Source organism: Oryx dammah, unplaced genomic scaffold (assembly GCF_014754425.2).
Source record: "Oryx dammah isolate SB20612 unplaced genomic scaffold, SCBI_Odam_1.1 HiC_scaffold_19, whole genome shotgun sequence".
Taxonomy (NCBI): Eukaryota; Metazoa; Chordata; class Mammalia; order Artiodactyla; family Bovidae; genus Oryx; species Oryx dammah.
The window spans coordinates 87,118,173-87,138,341 of record NW_024070203.1 but is presented as its reverse complement, the minus strand read 5'-3'; the positions used below and the strand labels follow the sequence as shown (position 1 = coordinate 87,138,341).

The 20,169-nt window shown below is 37.7% G+C and overlaps 1 protein-coding gene across 1 annotated transcript in view; it reads left to right on the top strand.

Moving 5' to 3' along the window:
* Positions 1–20,169, top strand: part of CNBD1 (cyclic nucleotide binding domain containing 1) — a 429,355-nt gene that overhangs the window by 308,522 nt on the left and 100,664 nt on the right. The window contains exon 7 of the mRNA XM_040261702.1: positions 13,867–13,885. Within this exon, the coding sequence (XP_040117636.1) occupies positions 13,867–13,885 (19 nt within the window). The remainder of the gene's footprint in view (positions 1–13,866; positions 13,886–20,169) is intronic.

Here is a 20,169-nt window from a genome sequence, read left to right as displayed (position 1 = left end):
AGCTTTCTAACAGGGATATCTGACTAACCCATGATCTTGAAACTCACAATTGTCCTTGTTTGCTATGGTTTACTATATTGCTATCATTGCTAGTTAATGTGTGCTTTCTGTCTGCAATTTAGTTTTGCTATTTCTAGTTATCTATCTATCTAGTTACAGCTATCACAATCTCCAAAATTCCATTTCACTACTTACCAAACATAATTATATATCTCAATGCTGTAGACTCTTGTATGCTTGCCAGAATATATCAGCCCTGTTGCTTAGTTGCATCCAACTCTTTGCAACCCCATGGACTGCAGCACACGAGGCCTCCCTGTCCATCACCAACTCCTGGAGCTTGCTCAAACTCATGTCCGTCAAGTCAGTGATGCCATCCAACCATCTCATCCACTATCATCCTCTTCTCTTCCTGCCTTCAAACTTTCCCAGCATCAGGGTCTTTTCCAATGAGTCAGTTCTTTACATCAGGTGGCCAGAGTATTGGGAATTCAGCCTCAGCATCTGTCCTTCCAATGAGTATTCAGAACTGGTTTCCTTTAGGATGGACTGGTTTGATAGCCAGATGTATAGGATAGCCTTACACATCCATATTAAGAAGAAAGTGCACAGTTAGAGAAAGAAGGTAAAGAATAAGGGGAATTCTAAGTGCAGTTTGAAATAATGAAAATTATGATACAAAAGCAGAGTTTGATATGAGACAATCGTAGGCTTGAATATTGACCCTGCTGTTTACTAGTCATTTGACCTTGGACATGTTCCATAATTTTTCTAAAGCTCTATTTCTGCATTTGTAAAATAGATTTAAAGGTACTCATAGTATTATTAATATCCTCCTCTTACTACTCTTCTGAAGATTAAATAAGATGATTGATGAAACTGATTTCCACAAGGGCTCAATACATTTCTGTTATAACTATTACACAATAGTAAGTGAAGTTGCTCAGTCATGTCTGACTCTTCATGACCCCATGGATAGAGGAGCCTGGTAGGCTACAGTCCATGGGATTTTCCAGGCAATGGTACTAGAGTGGATTGCCATTTCCTTCTCCAGGGGCTCTTCCCGACCCAGGGATCAAACCCAGGTCTCCCGCATTGTAGACAGACGCTTTACCATTTGAGCCACCAGGGAAGTCCAATTACACAATAGTTCAGTTCAGTTCAGTCTCTCAGGCGTGTCCAACTCTTTGCGACCCCATGAATCACAGCATGCCAGGCCTCCCTGTTCATCACCATCTCCCGGAGTTCACTGAGACTCACGTCCATCGAGTCCTTGATGCCATCCAGCCATCTCATCCTCTGTCGTCCCCTTCTCCTCCGGCCCCCAATCCCCCCTTAGCATCAGAGTTTTTTCCATTGAGTCAACTCTTCTCATAAGGTGGCCAAAGTACTGGAGTTTCAGCTTTAGCCTCATTCCTTCCAAAGAAATCCCAGGGTTGATCTTCAGAATGGACTTGTTGGATCTCCTTGCAGTCCAAGGGATTCTCAAGAGTCTTCTCCAACACCACAGTTCAAAAGCATCAATTCTTCAGTGCTCAGCCTTCTTCACAGTCCAACTCTCACATCCATACATGACCACAGGAAAAACCATAGCCTTGACTAGATGGACCATGTCTCTGCTTTTGAATATGCTATCTAGGTTGGTCATAACTTTTCTTCCAAGGAGTAAGCGTCTTTTAATTTCATGGCTGCAGTCACCATCTGCAGTGATTTTGAAGCCCAAAAAAATAAAGTCTGACACTGTTTCCACTGTTTCCCCATCTATTTCCCATGAAGTGATGGGACCAGATGCCATGATCTTCATTTTCTGAATGTTGAGCTTTAGGCCAATTTTTTCGCTCTCCTCTTTCACTTTCATCAAGAGGCTTTTTAGTTCCTCTTCACTTTCTGCCATAAGGGTGGTGTCATCTGTATATCTGAGGTTATTAATATTTCTCCCAGCAATCTTGATTCCAGCTTGTGTTTCTTCCAGTCCAGCGTTTCTCATGATGTATTCTGCATAGAAGTTAAATAAGCAGGGTGACAATATACAGCCTTGACGTACTCCTTTTCCTATTTGGAACCAGTCTGTTGTTCCATGTCCAGTTCCAACTGTTGCTTCCTGACCTGTGTACAGGTCTGTTACACAATAGTAACAGATCTAAATTGCCAAATAAGCTTTACAGGGAGCAATTACTATTTAAGTTTAAAGCAAAGACTAGGTGGCTCAGACGGTAAAGCCTCTGTCTACAATGCAGGAGATCTGGGTTCGGTCCCTGGGTTGGGAAGATCCCCTGGAGAAGGAAATGGCAATCCACTCCAGTACTATTGCCTGGAAAATCCCATGGACAGAGGAGCCTGGTCAGCTACAGTCCATGGGGTGGCAAAGAGTCGGACACGACTGAGCGACCTCACTAGGTAGTATTTGCAGTCAACAAATAAAGTAAGTAGATTGAAATGCTTAGATTATAAATGGATAGAATAAATTAGGGAAGGCAGTAGCTATGTTTATAAAGAGCTGCTAAGAAAATAGAGTCAAAATTCACAAAGTATTTTGTGTGTGTGTGTGTGTCAATGAATAAATCTCATGACTAAATAAATTCATCTAAGGGCAAACCACTCAATATCACAGTAATCCAAGTAGATGCCCTTACCAGTAAAGCCGAAGAAGCTGAAGTTGCACGGTTCTATGAAGACCTACAAGACCTTTTAGAACTAACACCCCAAAAATATGTCCTTTTCATTATAGGGGACTGGAATGCAAAAGTAGGAAGTCTAGAAACACCTGGAGTAACAGGCAAATTTGGCCTTGGAATGCGGAATGAAACAGGGCAAAGTTAATAGAGTTTTGCCAAGAGAATGCACTGGTAATAGCAAACACCCTCTTCCAACAACACAAGAGAAGACTCTACACATGGACATCACCAGATGGTCAACACCGAAATCAGGATTGATTATATTCTTTGCAGCCAAAGATGGAGGAGCTCTATACAGTCAGCAAAAACAAGACCGGGAATTGACTGTGGCTCAGATCATGAACTCCTTATTGCCAAATTCAGACTTAAATTGAAGAAAGTAGGGAAAACCACTAGACCATTCAAGTATGGGTCCATACCTTAAATCTATTTCTCACTTCCACTGTATAATCATAAGGGATTTGATTTTGGTCAAATCCCCATTTAAACAAAATCAAATCCCTTATGATTATACACTGGAAGTGAGAAATAGATTTAAGTGACTAGATCTGATAGATAAGAGTGCCTGGTGAACTATGAACTGAGGTTCATGATATCGTACAGGAGACAGGGATCAAGACCATCCCCATGGAAAAGAAATGCAAAAAAGCAAAATGGCTGTCTGGGGAGGCCTTACAAATAGCTGTGAAAAGAACAGATGCGAAAAGCAAAAAAGAAAAGGAAAGATAAATGCAGAATTCCAAAGAATAGCAAGAAGAGATAAGAAAGCCTTCTTCAGTGATCAGTGCAAAGAAATAGAGGAAAACAACAGAGTGGGAAAGACTAGAGATCTCTTCAAGAAAATTAGAGATACCAAGGGAACATTTCATGCAAAGATGGGCTCGATAAAGGACAGAAATGGTCTGGACCTAACAGAAGCAGAAGATATTAAGAAGAAGTGGCAAGAATACACAGAAGAAATGTAGAAAAATGATCTTCACAACCAAGATAATCACAATGGTGTGATCACTCAGCTACAGCCAGACATCCTGGAATGTGAATTCAAGTGGACCTTAGAAAGCATCACTACCAACAAAGCTAGTGGAGGTGATGGAATTCCAGTTGAGCTCTTTCAAATCCTGAAAGATGATGCTGTGAAAGTGCTGCATTCAATATGCCAGCTAATTTGGAAAATTCAGCAGTGGCCACAGAACTGGAAAAGGTCAGTTTTCATTCCAATCCCAAAGAAAGGCAATGCCAAAGAATGCTCAAACTACCACACAGTTGCACTCATCTCACACGCTAGTAAAGTAATGCTCAAAATTCTCCAAGCCAGGCTTCAACAATATGTGAACCATGAACTTCCAGATGTTCAAGCTTGTTTTAGAAAAGGCAGAGGAACCAGAGAGCAAATTGCCATCTGATGGATCATGGAAAAAGCAAGAGAGTTCCAGAAAAACATCTGTTTCTGCTTTATTGACTATGCCAAAGCCTTTGACTGTGTGGATCACAATAAACTGTGGAAAATTCTGAAAGAGATGGGAATACTAGACCATCTGACCTGCCTCTTGAGAAATCTGTATGCAGGTCAGGAAGCAACAGTTAGAAGTAGACATGGAATAACAGACTGGTTGCAAATAGGAAAAGGAGTACATCAAGGCTGTATATTGTCACCCTGCTTATTTAACTTCTATGTTGAGTACATCATGAGAAACGCTGGGCTGGAAGAAGCACAGGCTGGAATCAGGATTGCTGGGAGAAATATCAATAACCTCAGATATGCAGATGACACCACCTTTATGGCAGAAAGTGAAGAGGAACTAAAAAGCCGGTTGATGAAAGTGAAAGAGGAGAGTGAAAAGTTGGTTTAAAGCTCAACATTCAAAAAACTAAGATCATGGCATGTGGTCCCATCACTTCACGGCAAATAGATGGGGAAACAGTGGAAACAGTGTCAGACTTTATTTTGGGGGGTTCCAAAATCACTGCAGATGGTGATTGCAGCCATGAAATTAAAAGACGCTTATTCCTTGGAAGGAAAGTTATGACCAACGTAGATAGCATATTCAAAAGCAGAGACATTACTTTGCCAACAAAGGTCCATCTGATCAAGGCTATGGCTTTCCCAGTAGTCATATATAGATGTGAGAGTTGGACTGTGAAGAAAGATGAGCACCGAAGAATTGATGCTTTTGAACTGTGGTGTTGGAGAAGACTTTTGAGAGTCTCCTCTGAAGGAGATCAGCCCTGGGTGTTCTTTGGAAGGAATGATGCTAAAGCTGAAACTCCAGTACTTTGGCCATCTCATGGAAAGAGTTGACTCATTGGAAAAGATTCTGATGCTGGGAGGGATTGGGTACAAGAGGAGAAGGGGACAACAGAGGATGAGATGGCTGGATGGAATCACTGACTTGATGGATGTGAGTTTGAGCGAACTCCGGGAGTTGGTGATGGACAGGGAGGCCTGGCATGCTGCAATTCATGGGGTTGCAAAGAGTTGGACATGATTAAGCGACTGAACTCAACTGAATTGAAGCACATAATTTATAAATAGTGCTAAAGATAGTTAGGAGAGTAGAAGATCTTGAATTTTGGCTTTAATGAGTTTGTATTTACTTGAACACTGCATGAAATCATATACATTGGTTTATACCCACAAGAGCATTCAACACAACAATTTAGATATGGTATATTTTTGAAAAAATAGCAATAGAAGTTCTTCATGGTTTCTGGTAGATGAAGAAAGAAGGATAATTAAATGATCTCTACTATTGTATTAGTATAATATAGTGATGTTTGACAGCTGAAGAACACTGTGATTAAAATTGTATATCTTTATCATTCAAATACTTTAAATAATGTAATACCAGTATCAGTGCATGCACACAGGAAACAAAATGATATTTATTTGTAATTATTTAGGAAGCTATAATTATATCATTTATATTCTCACTAAAATTAGAAAAAGCAATTGGTCTGCCTTTTTTCTTATTGAATACATTGGATAACCAGAGGTTATAAGCATATGTACATAATTTAATTGCTCAGTGCATAAATTTAACTATTGATATTTATGTTAAATATTGGATTTCCCTGTAGCTCAAAGGTAAAGAATCTGCCTGCAATGGAGGTCACTCAGGTTTGATCCCTGGGTTGGGAAGATTCTCTGGAGAATGGAATGGCAACCCACTCCAGTATTCTTGCCTGGAGAATCCCATGGACAGAGGAGCCTGGCAGGCTACTGTTCATGGGGTCACAAAGAGTCAGACACAACTGAGTGACTAACACTTCACTTCATATTAAATATCAATTAATTCCTATGTTTTCTAGGAATTTATCCGCTCTCAAAGAACTACTTTCTTGGCCTTTATCAGTTGCTAGCTAGTCAGTCAATAACAAATTGTGTGAGTGAGGATTAGGAGGTAGGGATGGGGACAGAGGTCCGAATTGGTAAAACAAATTTGTTGCTAAAATGTATGTGTTCTTAAAGTAGAGAAAGCATATTTTGAGCAAGTTAATCACTTGATGATCATGGAATCCTGAGTTTTCAGTCTCTCAACTACTAAATAGTTCTCATCTGTGTTACCAGCAAAGATTGTGTCTTTCTGATACCTGAGGGTAAATGAGCCATGAGGATCTTACTCATAGTCTCATGAAACATTTCAAGTTTCGTCAGATATTTAGATGAATTTGGGGGGACTTCAGAAGCAGTGATAAATGGCTGTTCCCACTGGAGAAAAAATACATCATTTTAATATGATAGTTGAATAGCAATTTCATCTCTAGATCCAGAATAAAGCTCAACCAATATTTTCAAATGGTAATTTATTCCAAATAATTTTAAGCTATAGGGCAAGCAGAATATTGGGATATCCTGAAGACTGAAACAAAGTCATGTTTGATAAGCATAAAGAATTTGTCTTTCAGGATATTTAACTTCCAGATCTCCAGATTTCTGAAAGTAAAAGTTGCCTAATTTCTAGGTACGCTGTTTTCTAAGCTGGTTGTCTTCTTTTTTATTGCCTCTCCATATCAAAATACTTGTCAGGGATGCATTCTTCATCCAGACTTCGGATCCCCTCTGACTCTTATTTCATTCATTTAGGGATTATCTTGGATGATTTTCTTCTATCTTAGAGTTTGATCTTTCTGAACCCCTATCTCAACTCTCCATGTTGTGACTTCCTTGAGGTTGGGGAGTTTATATTTCTCTGATGCCTAGTATTCCATAAACTTTTAAGGTGTTCAATAAGAATAAATCAAATTTAACTTGTATGTACTGCTGCTATTTTTATGGAGTGCATTTATTTTATCTAAATTTAAAATATGTACAGTATTTTGTTCTTGAAATGTAAATATTAGGTTATTCAAAAGTTAAAAACCAAAAATTCAGTCAAAAAAGATGGGAACTTAACATACAATTGTTTCTCCAGTCATTTAAAAATTCAAGATAAATAGCTTGTGATGGATTAAAAACATGAAGGTATTCCTTATCATGTAGTAACCTTCTATTTTTACAGTTAAAATATGTGGTGTAACTAAAAATTAACCTTAAATCACAGAAAACAAACTTGTTTGAAAATAAATTAGAAAAAGTAAAAATTACACAGCCTACATGATATTTTTAATTATGATAGTATGATGACACATTTATAGGAGACTAACGGGAAATACAGAACAAAGTAATATACGTTTTTGCTATATATTATAAATTAATATTTTTAGTTAGAGTTTCAATATCAAAGATTAGTAATACTGTGTCATATCTTTTTTTTTTTTTTAACAGCACAGTATTTCTTTATATTCTCAGAACTGGATTAGAAGTTTCAAACCTCTTTCAATTAGTTTTTTAAATGACTAAGATAATAAGCTTTCTAAATTTTAGCAGTAATACTAGATGCTAGAATAAATGGAAATATATCAAAATTTTGAGTAAATATAAATTAGAAATCTAGCATTCTATTCATACTTATTCAGACCAGTGGAACCACATGTGATTCATTTTTGTTAGGCAAAAATATATGCTAACTAAAAAGATGTTATTTTAAATATATTAAAAGTTTTTCTACTACACTTGAGGAAAAAAAACAAAAATGAGAAAGAGAACTTGGAAAACATTAACTAAATTAAATGAGAGTGTGGAAAATGAAATTTAAAAGAGTGAGACAAACTAGATAAGAATAAAGATCATCATATAGTCCAGTCATTTTTAAACATGGCTGCTCATTAGGATCAACCTGGGGTGTTGGAGAAAAAAACAATACTTGAGCATTTGCATTTTTCAAAAAATTCCAAGATAATTCTTATATGCATCTGGATTTTGAAAAATGATTACCAATTTTTGTATTAAATGTTAGCTTTAGTGATATAGAATTCTGTCATTTTCTACTGACAAATCATGATACAATGGTATTAAAATGAGTAATAGTTACTTAATCACAGTAGAAAAATACATTTTATCAGTTTTCACAATCAATAGACAAAAGACAATAAAAGACAATTACATTTGCAAGTCATATTGGAAACATGATTAACCTAACAATGTAAAATAATTGCATACAACTTGGGAGGTCAGGTAGAGTGATGTGTTAGGGAAAAGTGCATACATACACATGTTTTCATACATCCAACCAGTCTTTGTCTTTTGGTTGGTGCATTTAATCAATTTTCATTTAGGTGATTATTGATATGAATGATCCTATTTCCATTTCTTAAATGTTTTGAGTTTATTTTTCATAGGTTTGTTCCTTCTTTTGTGTTTCCTGTCCAGAGAAGTTCCTTTAGCAATTGTTGCAAAGCTGGTTTGATGGCACTGAATTCTATTAACTTTTGCTTGTCTGTAAAGCTTTTTTTTTTTTTTTTTAATTTATTTATTTATTTTTAATTTTTACTTTACAATTCTGTATTGGTTTTGGCATAGATTGACATGAATCCACCACAGGTGTACATGCGTTCCCAAACATGAGCCCCCCTCCCACCCCCCTCCCCACAACATCTCTCTGGGTCATCTCCGCGCGTCAGCCCCAAACGTGTCATATCCTGCATCAGACATAGACTGGCATTTCGATTCTTACATGATATTATACATGTTTCAATGCCATTCTCCCAAATCATCACATCCTCTCCCTCTCCCTCTGAGTCCAAAAGTCCACTATACACATCTGTGTCTTTTTTGCTGTCCTGCATACAGGGTCATCATTGCCATCTTCCTAAATTCCATATATATGTGTTAGTATACTGTATTGGTGTTTTTCTTTCTGGCTCACTTCACTCTGTATAATCGGCTCCAGTTTCATCCATCTCATCAGAACTGATTCAAATGTATTCTTTTTAATGGCTGAGTAATACTCCATTGTGTATATATACCACAGCTTTCTTATCCATTCATCTACTGATGGACATCTAGGTTGTTTCCATGTCCTGGCTATTATTTTATCAAATCGGAATAAAAGTCCTTCTTGGTAAAGTATTCCTGGTTGTAATTTCTTCCTTCTCATCACTTTAAATATATCATGCCATTTCCTTTTGGCTTGTAGACTTTCCAATGAGAAATCAACTAATAACTTGATGGGAGTTCCCTTGTATATTATTTGTCTATTTTCTCTTGTTGCTTTTAATATTTTAACTGCATTTTGTTATTGTTGTTCAGTCACTAAGTCATGTCCAACTCTTTGTGACCCTATGGACTGTAGCGTCCCAGGCTTCCCTGTCCTTCACTATCTCCTGGAGTTTCCTCAGACTCACGTCCATTGACTAGGTGATGCTATCGAACCATCTTATCCTCTGTCACCCACTTCTCCTCTTGCCTTCAGTCTTTCCCAGCAGCAGGGTCTTTTCCAGTGAGGCAGGTCTTTGCATCAGGTTGCCAAAGGATTGGAGCTTCAGCTTTAGCCTCAGTCCTTCCAGTGAATATTCAGGGTTGATTTCCTTTATGATGGACTAGTTTGATCTCGTTGCAGTCCAAGGGACTCTCAAGAGTTCTCCTATAGACCTTGGTCAACAAAGTGATGACTCTGGACTTCAATACACTGTCTAGGTTTGTCATAGTTTTTCTATCAAGGAGCAAGTGTCTTTTAATTTCATGGCTGCAGTCATCATCCCTAGTGATTTTGCAGCCCTAGGAAATAAAACCTGTCACTGTTTCCACTTTTCCCCCTTTTATTTGCCATAAAATAATGGGACCAGATGCTGTGATCTTGGTTTTTTGATGAGTTTCAAGCCAGCTTTTTCACTCTCCTCTTTCATCCTCATGAAAAGGGTCTTTAGTTCTTTTCTTTTTGCCATTAGAGTGGTATCATCTGCATGTCTGTGGTTGTTGATATTTCTCCCAGCAATCTTGATGCCAGCCTGTGATCCAGACTGACATTTTGCATGATGTGGCTTCCCTTGTAGCTCAGTCAGTAAAGAATCTGCCTGCAATGCAGAAGACCTGGGTTTGATTCCTGGGTTGGGAAGATTCCTTGGAGAAGGAAATGGCAACCCACTCCAGTATTCTTGCCTGGAGAACCCCATGGATAGAGGATCCTGGGAGGCTACAGTCCATGGGATCACAAGAGTCTGACATGACTTAGTGACTAAACCACCACCACCACCACCACTCTGCATATAAGTTAACTAAGCAGGATGAAGATATCCAGCCTTAAGGTACTCCTTTCTCAACTGAACCAGTCCATTGTTCCATGCCCAGTTCTAACTGCTGTTTCTTGACCTGCATACGGGTTTCTCAGGAGGCAGGTGAGGTGGGCTGGTATTCCCATCTCTTAAAGAATTTTCCACAGTTTGCTGTGATCCATAGTCAGAGGCTTTAGCATAGTCAATGAAACAGAAGTAGATGTTTTCTGGAATTCTCTTGCTTTTTCTATGATCTAATGGATGTTGACAATTTGACCTCTGGTTCCTCTGCCTTTTCTAAATCATCTGGAAGTTTTCAGTTTAAGTACTGTTGAAACCTCGCTAGAAGGATGTTGAGCATAGCTTTGCTGACATATGAAATGAACACAATTGTATGGTAGTTTGAACATTCTTTGGTATTGCCCTTCTTTGCAGTGAAATAAAAACTGACCTTTTCCAGTCCTGTGGCCACTGCTAGGCTTTCCAAATTTTCTGGCATATTGAGTGAAGCATTTTAACAGCATCATTTTGTTTTTCTTTTTTTTTTAATTTTTATTTTTACTTTATTTTACTTTTAAGATTTGAAATAGCTCAGATGGAGTTCCACCGCCTCCACTGTCTTTGTTAATAGTAATGCTTCCTCAGGCTCACTTGACTTCACAGGATGTGTAGCTCTAGGTGGGTGACCACACCATCATGGCTAGCCAGATCACTGACTTTTTGTACAGTTCTTCTGTGTATTCTTGCCACCTCTTCTTAATCTCTTCTGCTTCTGTTGAGTCCTTGCAATTTTTGTCCTACCATTCTTAGAATGCTGCTTTTCTCCCTCAATTGTTTTCACTCTTCCAGACATGGGATGGCATAGCATGTGTCCTTTCATTAGTGGAGAAAACATTTCCACAAAAAGCCCAGGTGGCACAAACCTCCACTCTTATCTCATTGGCAAGACAGGGTCATAGGTCCATGGTTGGGATGTTTGTATTCTCTCAAAATGCATATGCTGAAATATTAACTCCCAAGGTGATGGTATTAAAAAGTAGGGTCTTTAGGTTATAAGAGTAGAGCACTTTGAATGATACTGAGCCTGTAAAAGTGGCTTGGAGAGACCTCTCAACTGTCTTCTGTCATATGAGAATACAAGTATTCTACAACCTAGAAGAAGGCTTTCACTCCCATGCTTGCACCTTGATCTCAGACTTTCAGCTTCCAGAACTGTGGGCAATAAATGTCTCTTCTTTAAAAGCCACACAATCTATGGCATTTTGTTACAGCAGCCTGAATGGTCTAAGACAGTCCACCTTTCAACTCAGAATTGATAAGGGTAAATTTATAACCTTATTAGCATAGAACAATCAGCTTTCAGTACCATGGGCTTAATTCATAATCCCCAGGCACTTTGAAACCTCATGCCTTAAAGAAACCAGGTTTCTGCTAGCAAGTAAGGCAGGAGTGGGGAAGTGCTGTTGAACAGATGTATATATTTCTGACACGAAATTCTCAGAAGTTAGTTTGGCATTATGCAAAACTTTTTAATAATTCTGTCGTTGTTTAGTCACTAAGTTGTGCGACTCTTTTGCGACTCCATGTACTGCAGCCCACCAGGCTCCTCTGTCCATGGGATTTCCCAGGCAAGGATGCTAAATAGACATAGATACCATATATAGACAAAGTTCTCCATGAAGACAAGACCCTTGAGACCATTAGTGTAATTTCAGTACCTTCATTTTTGTGATATTGTCTTCCTAATATTTTGAGCATTGAACATGACTAGTGTCTTTGTAATATGAGCTTGTTTTTCTTAGGAGCTGGAATGACCACTTTTGTCTAGGCCCAATTTAGCATTTATTCTTTCCAAATGCTATGGTGCATCTCTACAGCAGATGGCTGTAAATGTGTTCAATCACACAATTTTTCTAACTGTACTCTGGTCATTTGAAGACCACCATATACAATCAGAAGTTTGGGATATAACCCTTTATGCTCCCCATGTGGACTGGTTCCCATCTCTTACATCAAGAACTTCTATACTTATCTTTCTAATATTATACCTCTGAATAAGTTTTCTTTGCAGAAACTATTTTTCAATTGGTGATTTGAAAATGATCCTTGTGGAATCCATTTTGATTAAAACATTTGATGAGCAGATTCATGTACTTCCACATAAATTGATAATAATGTGAGCATATTTTATGGAAGAACAAATACATAAAGACATTTAAATTAGATTAACTCCCTGGTGTTCTTCCTGACATTCATTTCTAGTTTTTTTATGCTCTTATAACTAGTTATTCATTTTTATGACAGCTATGGTGATGGACAGGGAGGCCTGGCGTGCTGCGATTCATGGGGTTGCAAAGAGTCTAACACAACTGAGTGACTGAACTGAACTGAACTGATGTCTCAATTATGATTCAAGATATACCAGATTTTACAAAGGGAAAAGGAAAAGGCTTTTTCTTTGTGTTTTTACTTAAACATGAAACAAAGTATACTTTTTCATTTTATCCAATTCTATTAAATTGATTCACTATTTAGTATCAAACAATGATAGTTGACTTTCAATATTTTGTTATTATAATGAGTTTTAACATTATTCAAAATCAATTATGTTTTTATTTCAACTATTATATTTACACAAAGAAAGACAATTTCATGGCTACACTCTGTAAACATCTTATAATCAGAAAAGCAATTAGCTATTTTACCTAGAGAATAAGTTAATAGAAGCACATAATTTATTCTTTCATTGGTTATTTTAATACTGCTAATTCAACAAACCTTAATTAAGCATCCATGTTGTGTGTGTACTGACTGCTGAGTACTGAAAAAATAATGAGTTCAATATTGTTATTGTTCTCAAATTTGAAGTCTAATATGCAGTATTTATAAAACTCTCTTAGGTGTTATGGAGAACCCCAAACTTAGGGGAACATTTCTTGCCTCTAAAGGGTTTATAATTTGACTGGGGGCTCAATATATGTACATGTACAAATTATATGACAACATGAGATAATCTTTATGAAGTGCTAAATAATTGGGACAAAGAAATTCTACAGAATTTCAGAGGCAGGTGAGACACTATGGGTTCAATGTCAAATAATGCTTGTTGAAAAAGGGGAAATTGTGATAACTTTTAAAAGACAAGATTTGATTATAAAGTAAGGGAGAGGGCACATATTGTGTGTGTGTGTGTGAAGAATCCTATTTTGAGCAGTGATTTAGATATGAAAATAAACATATACCTGGCAGCTCTGAAGTTTAGAAAATTCAATGGTAAATGGGTAAAGGGCAGAGTTCTAAAGAAGGAGTAGAGAGAAAGTGAAAAGGTAAGACTAAGCCAGATGTCCAAGGGCGTCTAAACAATAAGCGGAAAAGCTAAGGCAACAAAGTTTGAATAGTTTTCCTTTTCCCTTACTGCCCAGAGTCACCTTCTATCCTTCTATTCTTTACTTTCCACCCCAAGGCTAGCTTGTAGGGAGTAAATCCAAGGGCTCTTTTGCCCACAGGCTTGCGATTGGATTCAATCCATGGAGTCTAGAAAGAGCAGGAGAGTAGAGGTCAGAGCATCTGTTCCCTGATTCCCGCTCTGCAGTGTCACTAGCTGAAGCTCCCATCTGAAGGTCACAGCGCATGTTCAGTGGACCTCTCCACACACACATTTCAGCTAGTCTTCAAGGGTTCCCTCTTCAGGCCTAGGGAAGATGCCTGTGCACTTCTTTCTTAGCCCCTCGATAATACATGCGCACATTTGATCTCCCTATATCCTAATTAGCTTCTTCATTAAATTCTTTTAATATTACTGTGGTATTTCTCCCCTGACTGATAAAAAGGTAAATATGGAAGTAATTGTTTCAGAAATATTAATATTATGGCAGGGAATCAGAAATAGATCAGCAAACTAGAACTATGGAGAGAATTAATGAACAGAATTAAGTACCCAGGGGGCAAATTCAGGTAATGAAAATACATGAATACTATTAAAGTAGTAATGATGAAAGTTATGGACAATGAGATAATAACAGCATATTAAACATGAATTGAGCAGTCATGAGATTTGCAAGCATATGGAAATTAAAAGGGACTAAGAATTTGCTTAAATAAGGATGTTAACAACTGAAAGATTTTGTGTCATCAGTAAAAACATTTTATCATACATAAAACAAAATAGAGAAAAGATGTCTAAATTAGGGTAGACATTTACTTTATGAATTTTACATGTATTTTATTTATGGAGACATGACCAGTAGGCACTTTGAGATGTGATTAGTACTACAAATGTAGTCAGAAATGGAGAGTGGTGTAGGAATATTACAAATAGTGATAATATCATGTCATTAGTGTTGAGTTCTAAGATATCAGTTCAGTTTAGTTCAGTTGTTCAATCATGTCTGACTGTTTGTGACCCCATGAATTGCAGCACGCCAGGCCTCCTTGTCCGTCACCAACTCCCAGAGTTCACTCAAACTCACGTCCATCGAGTCAGTGCCATCCAGCCATCTCATCCTCTGTCGTCCCCTTCTCCTCCTGCCCCCAATCCCTCCCAGCATCAGAGTCTTTTCCAATGAGTCAGCTCTTCGCATGAGGTGGCCAAAGTACTGGAGTTTCAGCTTTAGCATCATTCCTTCCAAAGAACACCAAGGACTGATCTCCTTTGGACTGGTTGGATCTCCTTGAGAGTTGTCTAATGTGTAGAGCAGAGACCTGAGAACTAATCATTTGGAAATGCTTCCACTCACCCAGTGTGAGCAGAAAGAGGAGGCAATCAAAAAAAACAGAGAAAAAAATTCCAGAGATAGATGGAAAATGACCCAGAGACTAAAATTAAAAATAAATAAGTAAACCCCAATTTCTTTATTCTCTACCTTATCCAGAGCATTTAACTAAATTAATTTCTGTTATAATCAATGGTCAATAACATACTATAATCAAATTATTACATGACTTTTTCTCTTAGAGGAAATAAAAATAATTATTTTTTTTCCTGGTTATATTCCAATGACCAGTTTTAAAAAAAATCTCTGCTGCATTGAATAAGCAGATAATTTATCCTATATGTATTAATTATGGCTTAATCATCTACAGTCCAAGCAGAGATTGTAGATTGTATTATTGGTCATAGTGATGTGATAATATTCTGCAGAAGAAAAGGCTCTACTATTTTTTTTTTTTTTCACCCAGTCGTGTTCGACTCTCTGTGACTCTACGGACTGTGGTCTCTGTCCATGGAATTCTCCAGGCAAGAGTACTGGAATACGTTGCCATTTCTTTCTTTAAGTTGCTATATAGGTTAACACTGATTTTACCTTTTAATTTCATTCAACCAAGGATTAATAGTCACAAATGTATTTTAAAATCTACAGAGGAGGAGAACTCTGTTAAATGTGGAAAGAATTAGTGTCTAAAGACCTGGGGTATAATCCTTGTCTTATTACTTTTGAGCTACAGGAATCTAGGGGAAAGTCATTTAAAACTCGAACAGTAGCTAGATAATGTCATCTATTTCACAGAGAGCTAGAAAGTAAGCAAGGGCAGTTCTACATGTGAGGAGCTGGGAAGTCATCACTCTTTCCTTGAAAGTAAAAAAGTGTACAAACTGTAATATCTACAACTCTTCTTGTATCCATAAAAAAGGGAGGGCATAGGACAGACAATAGCCTGCAAGATTGAAGACAGATAAATACAATGAGTCAGAGTTTACCAGAAATGAGGCTCAGGAGTCGAAGCTTCTTTGGGAACCAGTGCTAGGGTACAAAAATATGAACTCTGAGAAATTGTTGGAAGCCTCGTACAGACAGCTCAGTTAAAATCTTCAGAGGAACTCAGTCTTAGGGGGCCCTTTATAACATTGTAAGATTTACCTCCAGGATCTTGCCTAGGTTTTTCATAGTAAATATCAGAGAAAAATCTCCTTGGGCTTCTGGGCAGGGGAGAAGCCATTTTTAAATACACCACAGCACTCTGCTCTTCTTAACAAAGCCTGACCTGAGGGAAAACTGGTTAACCAGAGCCTAACCTGATGGAGTTTTATCGGAATATAACTGAATTGGGAAAAGGGAAATATCCAGTCTAGCCCAGTCTAGCCATCCTGTTCCATATAAGTGGGAAGGAAGAAAAACCCTAAGAAACACTTGTGAAATTCACAACCCAAGGGCAGTCTTTTACTAAAAGACTGACATATTCACAGCCTACAGACTGTAGGATGTCTCCTCTCTCCCAAACCTCACCACCACATGTCCTTTCACATCATTTCCTTTTACCCATTTCATCATGTCCAGACATCAAGAGAAAAAAAATTGTAAGGCATACATAAGGGTAAAAATATAACATAAAGAGACAAAATATAATATAAAAAGCACCAAAACCAGACATAAGAAGAATGGTGAAATTATCAGAGCAATAATTTAAAACAATGTTAAGGGCTCTAATGGATAAAGTAGACAGCATGTAAGAATATATGGACAGTGTAAGCAGAGAGATTGAAATCACCAGAAAGAAACAGAAAGAAATGTTAGAGGTCAAAACATTGTAATAGAAATCAAGAATATTCTTGATAAGCTTAGCAGACTGGACACAGCTGAGGAAAGAATCTCTGAGTTTGGTATCTTATTAGAAGTCTACAAAATTGAAAAGCAAAGAGAACAAAGACTCAAAACAAAACAAACAAAAGAACAAAATATTCAAGGACTATGGGACAACTACAAAATATGCAAAACATACAATGGAAATAATAGGAGAAGAAAAAGAGAAAGGAACAGAAGGAATATTGAAGCAATGAGTGAAAATCACAGATCCAGAATCTCAGAGAACACCAAGCAAGATAAATACACTCCCACACACAAAAAAGACAAGCAAAAGCAAAAAAGCTTTACACATTGGCATTCTATTTTCACACTACAGAAAATGAAAGATAAAAAAATTCTGAAAAGTGCCCTGGTGTGTGAGGAACTTTATGTATATAGAGGAATAAATAATTTCATCTGACTTTTTGGAAGCCACAGAAGCAAGAAGGGCATGAAGTGAAATGTTGAAAGTGTTGAGAGAAAAAAAACCTACTGATCTATAATTCTGTACCCTGAAAATTATCCTTCAAAAATAAAGGAGAAATAAAGACTTTAGAAGACAAATGAAAACTGAAGGAATTTGTTGCTGGTATACCTACTTTGTAATAAATCTTGAGAAACTTTTCAGAGAGAAAAAAAATAATATAGGTCATAAACCTGAATTAACATAGAAGCAAGGAATATTATTGGGGAAGAAATGAGTGAAAGTTTTCCCACTAAACAGATACAAGGCATGAATTTCTCCTTTCACAATTCCTTTACAACATTGTATTGATAGCCCTTGCTAATTCAATACGCAAGAATAAAGAATAAAAATTATACAAGTTGGGATAAAGGAAGTAAAACTGTGCTTATTACAGATGATATGATTATATAAAAAAACCTGAAAGAATAGACAAAAATATCTCCAAAATTTATAATTAATATAATAATATAACAAGGTCACAGAATACAAGGTTAATTTTAAAAGTCAATCAGTTTCCTATATACCAACAGTAAACAAATGGAAATTGAAATTAAAAACACAAAACCATTTATGTTAGCATTTTCAAAATGAAATATTTAGGTATAAATTTAACAAAATATATACAAGATCTATGGGGAAGGAAATGGCAATCCACTCCAGTATTCTTGCCTGGGAAATCCCATAGACAGAAGACCGTGGAGGGCTACAGTCAACAGGGTTGCAATGAGTTGGGCATGACTTAGCAAGTAAACTACCATCATGTACAAAATGTATATGAGCAAATTATAAACTCTGATTAAAATTAAAATATGATTACTCCTTGGAAGGAAAGTTATGACCAACCTAGACAGCATATTCAAAAGCAGAGACATTACTTTGCCAACAAAGGTCCATCTAGTCAAGGCTATGGTTTTTCCAGTAGTCATGTATGGATGTGAGAGTTGGATTATAAAGAAAGCTGAGCGCTGAAGAATTGATGTTTTGAACTGTGGTGTTGGAGAAGACTCTTGAGAGTCCCTTGGACTGCAAGGAGATCCAACCAGTCCATCCTAAAGGAGATCAGTCCTGGGTGTTCATGGGAAGGACTGCTGTTGAAGCTGAAGCTCCAATCCTTTGGCCACCTGATGTGAAGAGCTGACTCATTTGGAAAGACCCAGATACTGGGAAAGATTGAGGATAGGAGGAGAAGGGGATGACAGAGGATGAGATGGTTGGATGGCATCACTGACTCAATGGACATGGGTTTGGTTGGGCTCTGGGAGTTGGTGATGGACAGGGAGGCCTGGTGTGCTGAAGTCCATGAGGTCACAAAGAGTCAGACACGACTGAGTGACTGAACTGAAATAAACTCTGATGAATTAAATCAAAGAACTAAATAAATGGAGAGATAGTATGTTCACTATATGAGGCCTTGGTATTGTTGAGATGTCATTTCTTCTCACTTGATCTGTATATTCAATGCAATCCCGACCAGATTGCTGGGGAGTTATTCTATGGATATAAACCAAATGGGGCTTCCCTTGTGGCTCAGATGGTAAAAAACCACCTGCCTTGTGGATTTCTGGGTTCAACCCTGGGTTCAGAATCTCCCCCAGAGGAGAGCATGGTAATCACTTAGTATTCTTGCTTGGAGACTCCCCATGGACAGAGGAGCCTGGTGGGCTACAGTCTATGGGACTGCAAAGAGTTGGACACTACCAAAGCAACTAAGCACACATAAACAAAATGATTCTAAAGTTTATAAAGAGAAATAAAAAACAAGAATAGCCAACACAATATTGAAGGAGAAGAAGAAAGCTGGAGAACTGATGTAACCCAACTTCAAGAATTACTGTAAAGCCATAGTAATAAAGACCATGTGGTGTTGGTGAAAGAAAAGACAAATAGATCAGTGGGAGAAACTAGAGAGGTCAGAAATAGAGCCCCATAAATATGGTCATCTAATCTTTGACAGTGGAGAAAAATCAGTATAAAGGAACAAAGCCAGCCTCTTCAACAAATGGTGCTGAAACATCAGGATATCCTCTATCAAAACTAGGAATGCAAACACAGACATTGCTGTTGTTCAGTCATTCAGTTCAGTTCAGTCACTCAGTCGTCACTCTTTGCAACCCCATTGACTGCAGTACGCAGGCATCCCTGTCCATCACCAACTCCTGGAGCCTACCAAAACCCATGTCCATTGAGCTGGTGATGCCATCCAACCATCTCATCCTCTGTCATCCCCTTCTCCTCCTGCCTTCAATCTTTCCCAGCATCAGGGTCTTTTCGTGTGAGTCAGCTCTTTGCATCAGGTGGCCAAAGTATTGGAGCTTCAGCTTCAACAGCAGTCCTTCCCATGAACACCCAGGGCTGATCTCCTTTAGGATGGACTGGATGGATCTCCTTGCAGTCCAAGGGACTCTCAAGAGTCTTCTCCAACACCACAATTCAAAAGCATCAATTCTTCAGCATTCAGCTTTCTTTATAGTCCAACTCTCACATCCATACATGACCACTGGAAAAACCATAGCCTTGACTAGATGGACCTTTGTTGGCAAAGTAATGTCTCTGCTTTTTAATATGCTGTCTAGGTTGATCATAGCTTTTCTTCCAAGGAGGAAGTTTCTTGTAATTTCATTAAAGTCCCCCACTACTGTTGTGTTACTGTTAGTTTTTCCCTTTATCTTTTTTAGTATTTGCCTTGCATATTGAAGTGCTCCTAGGTTGGGTGCATATATATTTATAATTGTTATATCTTCTTTGATAATGCCTTCTTAGATACAACACCAAAGACAAGCTATGAAAGAAATAATTGATACACTATATTTCAGTAAAATGAAAAACTTCTGCTCTGCAAAAGATAATATCAAGAGAATGAAAAGACAAACCACATGCA